Raw genomic sequence first — 6,000 nt, 5'->3', positions numbered from 1 at the left:
GCAGGGGTGATGTCAGGACAGCCTGAAGCTGTGCTGTCAGAGGCTCCAGGCCACTTGGTCAGAGAAGCATCTGGATTTGGCCTGTTAGCAGGGGAGTGTGGCCCAATGGCAAAAAGTCCTAGGAGCTGAGGCGGCGGCGGCAGTTAGGGCAGACCACTCTGGAGGCATCCAGGGGTGGAGACGAGAATGTGCAGGCGCTCCTGCCTCCAGCCTGGTGTCCCTCCTCCTTGTGCCCCAGACAGAACTGCTTCCCAAGTTGCTCCAACTACAGGCCTTCCCTGGAAGTCCCCAAGTGCCTCCTGGCCGGGCCCCCCCAACTGCATTTTGCTTCTGCTCTCCTCCCAGCAGTCCCATTTTCTCTAGAGTGAAAGCTCTCGGCAAAATTTAAATCCCAATTTATTGGCGAGGTCCCTTCCCCCGACCTGGAAGTGGCTGGAACCTAGTTGCCTGCTGCTGTCCTCGCTCCCCAGGCAGGAGCCTCTGAGCACCAGCTGGCTTTGTGGCCATCACTGTCCAGGTCCCAGCCACCAAGACCCTACCCCTCACTCAGCTTTGCTGTTCTTGGTTCTCAATATGCTTTTGTCTGCACCCCCGCTCCTGGCCAGACAGTTCAGCCCCCAGCAACTCCCGCAATCCTCAGAGCTTCCGGAAGCCATAGACATGGCAGCACACTTTCCAGATGGTCAGCTTTTCTTTGAGAACAGGGTCTCACTCTGTCACCCAGGCTGGAGTATAGTGGTGTGATGAAGGCTCACTGCAGCCTTGACCTCCTGGGTCCTGACGATCCTCCCAACTGTGTCCCGAGTAGCTGGGACCACACATGTGAGCCACCATGCCTAACTTTTTGAATCTTTTGTAAAGACGCGGCAAAGTCACTGTGCCTCTGAGAGAGGATAGAACAGGAAGCCAGAGACCCAGGCCTGTGGACACTGCAGGGAGGGGCCGACAGGGTGCCCAGCAGCTGTGTCTGCAGCCCCCGTGTGCTCAGGGACTCTGTACAGGTGAACCTCCTGGAGACTGAGCCCAGGTGCCAGAAGACTCAGAAGCAAGGACAGGTTTATTCAGATCCATGGTCGAGTTACAAGCTTGATTTTTGGTCACAGGCCCTGAAATGCCATTATTCTCAGTTTACATCAAAATACAAAGCCCAACATTTACCATTTGAAAAACATTAAAGCAAACCCCCAAACTCCCACAGCAAAAACAAAGGGTCGGTTTGGAAATCGCCACTGAGATGCTGTTGTCCCTGGCGTGTCATCTGTGGGGTGAAGGAAGGTGAAGACCCCGTGCTGGTTTCTGTCAGAGAATCTGCAGTTGTCGTCATTTTGAATAGTTAAGTACCATCGAACGGCTGCCATGTCTTTGAGCGCTTGATGCTAGTGAAGCGACAATGCTTCTGACCGTCTTTGGCTGCAGAGCAGAAACGGGCAGAATCCGACCCCGTGGACCCAGCAGTGTCCACAACACCTGAGGACCAGCACCTCTGACAAGGCACAGGGGTCCGTGATGTTGGCCACTGCTCTGGGCGATGTGCTCGATGGCTTGGGGTCTGCGGTGAAGCACCTGGGCTCTGGGAGGGTCTTAGGCTCCTGAAACATAGAATTCTATGGCCCAGTCTTGGAACAGCTGGGAGAACATGAAGAATGCCCCTCACAGTGAAGAATCAGAGGAGAGCCACTCTCAATAGTTTTCTCATGACTCTAGAAACTTTGATTCTTCCCTGGAGTGGAGGCTGAGCCACCATCCTGGTCCCACACAGAGAGAGGCGGCGCCACAACCCGCTCTGTCCACCTCAAGGCCAGCCAGTCAGGAGGCCAGGCCCAGGCGGCTGTTGGCAGGCTGGCTCCCAAGCTTAGCGGCAGAGTACCCAAATGGGCGCTGGAAAAAGGCCCCAAGAACTGGCTGGGCTCTCGAGTCCTTGGCGGAGGGAGGCAGGGGCCGGCACTGAGCTCTGCACTGTCACAGAGCGTGGTTGTTGAGCCCTGGTAGCCACTCCTTTGCTGGGCCCCGCCTGCCTTCCCTTCGTGGTTGCGTTTCCTCTAGATGCCTCTGCGGCTGCAGGAACCCCGCTCCAGAAGCCTGAGGATGACCGTGTTCCCTCCTGGAGGGGCTTCCCAGGTCCTCTCAGGCCCAAGGGTGGGGCTGCGTGGCAAATCCCCCCAGCCTGCTCTGAAGGCAGCTGACATCCTCAGGGCTGGTGCAGCTTCCCCCGCTCGGTCAGCAGGGTCATGGCAGAGGCGTAGAGGACGTAGCCCAGGGTGAGCAGCAGCGTGCATGGGAGGGGCCCGACGCAGAACACAGAGGCCACGAAGAAGGCCAGCAGCAGCGAGACCAGCGTCCGGTAACTGCCCAGGAAGCGCAGGCTGAGCCTGGGGCCACGGGTGTGGCCGGCCACCTGCCTCCGCACCACGGGGCTCAGCAGGTGCCTGCTAGCCAGCCCGGGTTCTGTGAGGTGGTAGCGACAGAAGCTGCCGAGGAAGTCGTCCCGGGAACACAGAGCCACCATCTGTCCTGCAAACTGAAGCACAGAGGCATGGGGGTGTGGGGTGGTGGCACCACAGGCCTCAAGACAGCAGTGCCCCACCCACACCAGCCACCCCGGGACTGCACCCGGGGCAGGAGCATCCAGAACCCTCTCTGAAGAGGCCAGGCCGGTCTTCCTGCCCACTCACCCTGCGGTTGATGGCAGACGACAGCCTGAAGAGCGTGCGGACCAAGCTGGCAATCTCATAGCTGCGGATGGGCTGCAGCTCTGGGTCCCCCTGGTACTCAATTTCAAACCTTCGCAGCCCATTGATGATCTAGAAAGCCAGGCCATAGAGACGGGTCAGAAAACACAGCCCCACATACAACTCAGAAGAGCCTGATGGCCTCTGCTCACGAGGGAGGAGGGAGCTAGGGATGGGGCAGGGCCCAGCCCATGCTCCTCTGAGACACGGGCCTCTCACCTGGTACCGCCCCAGGGGCGTGAGGATGAGTCCGTCCTCACCCACAATGCAGTCGGGAAGCTGCTTTTTTCCGTTCTCATCCTGGGTGGTGCCCAAGGCGAGCGTGAACTGCCTGAGCTGTGCTTCGCTGAGCTGCCAGAGAGAAGTGCCTCTGCCCTCAGCATCAAGATGAAGGGAGGGGACCAGTCTTCACCCCACCAGCCTACAACAGTGTCAACAAGGGGACCCAGATATGACGCTCGAGGTGTGGGCCTGCCTCCCACAACACTGGGTCCGTATGTGTGGGGCCTGGGACTGGTACGTGGCTGAGCACAGGCTGGGTGGAGAGGATCTTTCGGGGAAGGGGACCCTGAGGGCCGTGGGGCAGGTCCCATAGGTCGTACCCGGAATATCTGGCGCAGGTACTCCAGGGCCTTCTCCAGATATTCATCTGTCTTCCGGACGCTGTCTTGCCCCATCTCGTCCAGGTCGTTGGCTGGGTAGGAGCCGTTGGTGTCCATGGAGCTAAAGCCCAGCCATGAGAAGAAGGAGTGGCCAGCCGGGCTCTCCGCACACTGGTCTGAGATGGACTTGGCTGTGTGTTTGGCCTGTGTGATGAGCTGAGCGAGGCGTAGGACCTGCAAGGGAGGTGTGGGCAGGTCACCAGGTCACCAGCAGGACAGGCCTGTACTGCCACCCAGGCAGGCTGGCCGGGGGCCCCAAGAGCAATGCACAGCCAGACTGCTGAGCGTCGGGAGGAGCACCTTCCGCCAGAGGACTTTTAAAGACTAAAGGATGATCATCTAAATTTGAAATTTCCCAACAAACACTGCCTGCGTTATCAGGAAAAAATGAGACTTTACTAAAACGGGGGAAGGAGATATGGCGACAAATCTACACCCAGCCTCCCTCCTTCCTGCCAGATCACAGCACTTCCCCGGCTCTGCTCAGCCCCATGGCTCCAGGGGCCCTGAGGACAGGCACCGCTGGCCCACTCACCAGGGTGCGGGCTTCAGGTCCAAACATCGGGGTGTACTTGCAGTCCTGGCCCTCCAGGCTGTAGACGTGGTTCTTCACCTTGAAGGAGGCATCAGTGACTGCTGGTGGCCAGGGTGACAGGAAGCTCCCAGTGAATGTGGGGGCCGTGAAGAGTCGGTGCTGGCGGTGGGAGATGACCAGCTCTGGCTCCAGGAATAGCTGCTCACCTAGGAGACAAGAGACGGTCGAACCTGGCACCCACTTCCCGGGGGCAGAGTACCCGACTTAGAATTCTGGGGTGCCTCCGAGGTGTCTGGGGAGCCGTGACCCAGGGGTGTCCTCCTGAGGCCCTGCCTGGCAGCATCTCCCACAGAGTAGGTGGCTGAGGAGGGCAGGTGGCTCACAGAGCTCCCAGCACTGTCTGCAGGAGGTAAACAACAGCAGGAGGAACAGAAACCAACGCCCAACCCAGCCAGGATGAATGCATGGCAGAGTCCAGGCTCACCTCCTCAAGTGGCCACCACAAGTCGCCAGGGAGAAACGGCGGGGCCACAGGGCCGCAGCTTGGACCGTGCAGTCCCCCTCTGTGGGCACACCTGCCATCCTCCCCACGAGTGCCTGGTGGCTGCAGGGCAGGCAGGATCCACCTGGTTTCAGACTTCACCATACAGATGTGCCCCAGGAGTCTTTGCTAGGGCCCACTCTGGGCGTGTGGGTCCCTCTTAAAGACGGGTCGCCTCCAGCTAAGGGCCTGGCCCTGGTCTGGCTTGGTCGACGTTTACCAGGCTGGCCCAGGCTGACGACTTACCTTTCTGAATCATCTCAGCCAGGTTGGGCTGGGCAAAGACTTTGGCCACTCGGAACACCATGAGCGCGTGCTTGGGGCTGACCAGGTCTGTGCGGAGTGCGCGGTTCAGGAAGCCCACAAACAACTTGGTGTACATCAGTAGGTTCTCCTGGACAAAGGGCGCCCTGGGGACCGAGGTGGCAGGTCAGGGCCAGTCTTCCAACTGGAGGTGGGGACTGTGCTGGTCCATGTCGCTAATGCCCTTGCTCACCCTTGGGCTTTCAGACTCTCCCTGGCCAAGGTGACAAGCTGTCACAGATGACAACTCGGGGGGGATGGGCAGGCAGGGAGGGCAGGACAGAGGCAGGTAAGACCCAGGCCCTCTGAGGACACCACATCCTTAGCAAGGCTGAGGCCCCTTTCCAAGAGAACGGAAGCCACCATGGCAGAGGCCGGCCCAAAGCCTGAGGGGGCTGAGGGAGGATCCCCCAGAGGGTCCAAAGGGGAAGGCCTTGGGTGAGGGGAGGGGTCAGTGGCCATGTGAGGTGCCACAGAACCTGGGGGACTGCTGTAAGCATCAAGCAGGGGATGAGGGGAAGGCGGCCTCCCTCATTCCCTGCTTGATCACCACTGCTCTGCTCTGTGCTGATGAGAGTCAAGGGATGGTTTGGGGATGGCTGAACACTTGTCTGCGACAGAAGGGAGAGGGGACAGGGCAGGATGGGTCACCCACCGCTTCCATGAGAAACCAATTCTAGGGCCTAGCAAAGTTGAGTCTAGGAAGGGCTGGTCTGTGCTCCAGTCGGCAGGGGCTGGGAGAGGACTGCAGGCGGCCACGGGGGCCAGGGCCAGGCTGACCCCAGCACAGACCTCTGGCCTGGCCTCCACCCACCGGAGCCATATCCACCTGGGGGAGCCAGTGCCTGTCTGTGAGAGGGGCTGAGGCTCACCATTTCTCCGACACACACCGGGGCTGGGAGTCGCTGCCCAGAGCCTGCTTGTCAGGCGCATACCGCCATGGCTGCAGGTAGCTCAGCCACATCTCTAGGACCTGTGGGGGAGGTGTGTGCTGAGGGCTCAGTGGCTGGGGGCCAAATCCTCTGGTGGCCTGGAGCCCAAGTCCCGGGCGGCAGCTGGGTGGGACTGGCTCTTCCCACGTCGCCCAGAGGGCGCAGGAGAGACGTACACACCCCTGTGAGGTCTGGCTCTCTTGCTGGCCCTCCAGAAGCCAGGGTCATAGGTGGGCTTTTCCCAGCCCAAGGGGCACAGTGCTCCCTGGTCAGGTAAGGGTAGGAACCTGCCCTGCAC

At 60.1% G+C, this 6,000-nt stretch overlaps 1 protein-coding gene across 2 annotated transcripts in view; it reads right to left on the bottom strand.

Annotated features, from left to right (window-relative positions):
- Positions 1-1,039: 1,039 nt before the first annotated feature.
- SMPD4 (sphingomyelin phosphodiesterase 4) overlaps positions 1,040-6,000 on the bottom strand; it is a 30,390-nt gene continuing 25,429 nt past the window's right edge. For both annotated transcript variants that reach the window (XM_037987078.2, XM_007964559.3), the window contains 7 exons: positions 5,643-5,743; positions 4,714-4,877; positions 3,927-4,132; positions 3,332-3,565; positions 2,949-3,080; positions 2,673-2,801; positions 1,040-2,518 (listed from right to left, as the gene is read on the bottom strand). In XM_037987078.2, coding sequence (XP_037843006.2) covers positions 2,189-2,518; positions 2,673-2,801; positions 2,949-3,080; positions 3,332-3,565; positions 3,927-4,132; positions 4,714-4,877; positions 5,643-5,743 — 1,296 coding nt within the window. In that variant the 3' untranslated portion in view covers positions 1,040-2,188. The remainder of the gene's footprint in view (positions 2,519-2,672; positions 2,802-2,948; positions 3,081-3,331; positions 3,566-3,926; positions 4,133-4,713; positions 4,878-5,642; positions 5,744-6,000) is intronic.

The sequence above is a fragment of the Chlorocebus sabaeus genome, chromosome 10 (genome assembly GCF_047675955.1).
Source record: "Chlorocebus sabaeus isolate Y175 chromosome 10, mChlSab1.0.hap1, whole genome shotgun sequence".
Taxonomy (NCBI): domain Eukaryota; kingdom Metazoa; phylum Chordata; class Mammalia; order Primates; family Cercopithecidae; genus Chlorocebus; species Chlorocebus sabaeus.
This window is presented reverse-complemented; position numbering and strand designations above follow the sequence as displayed.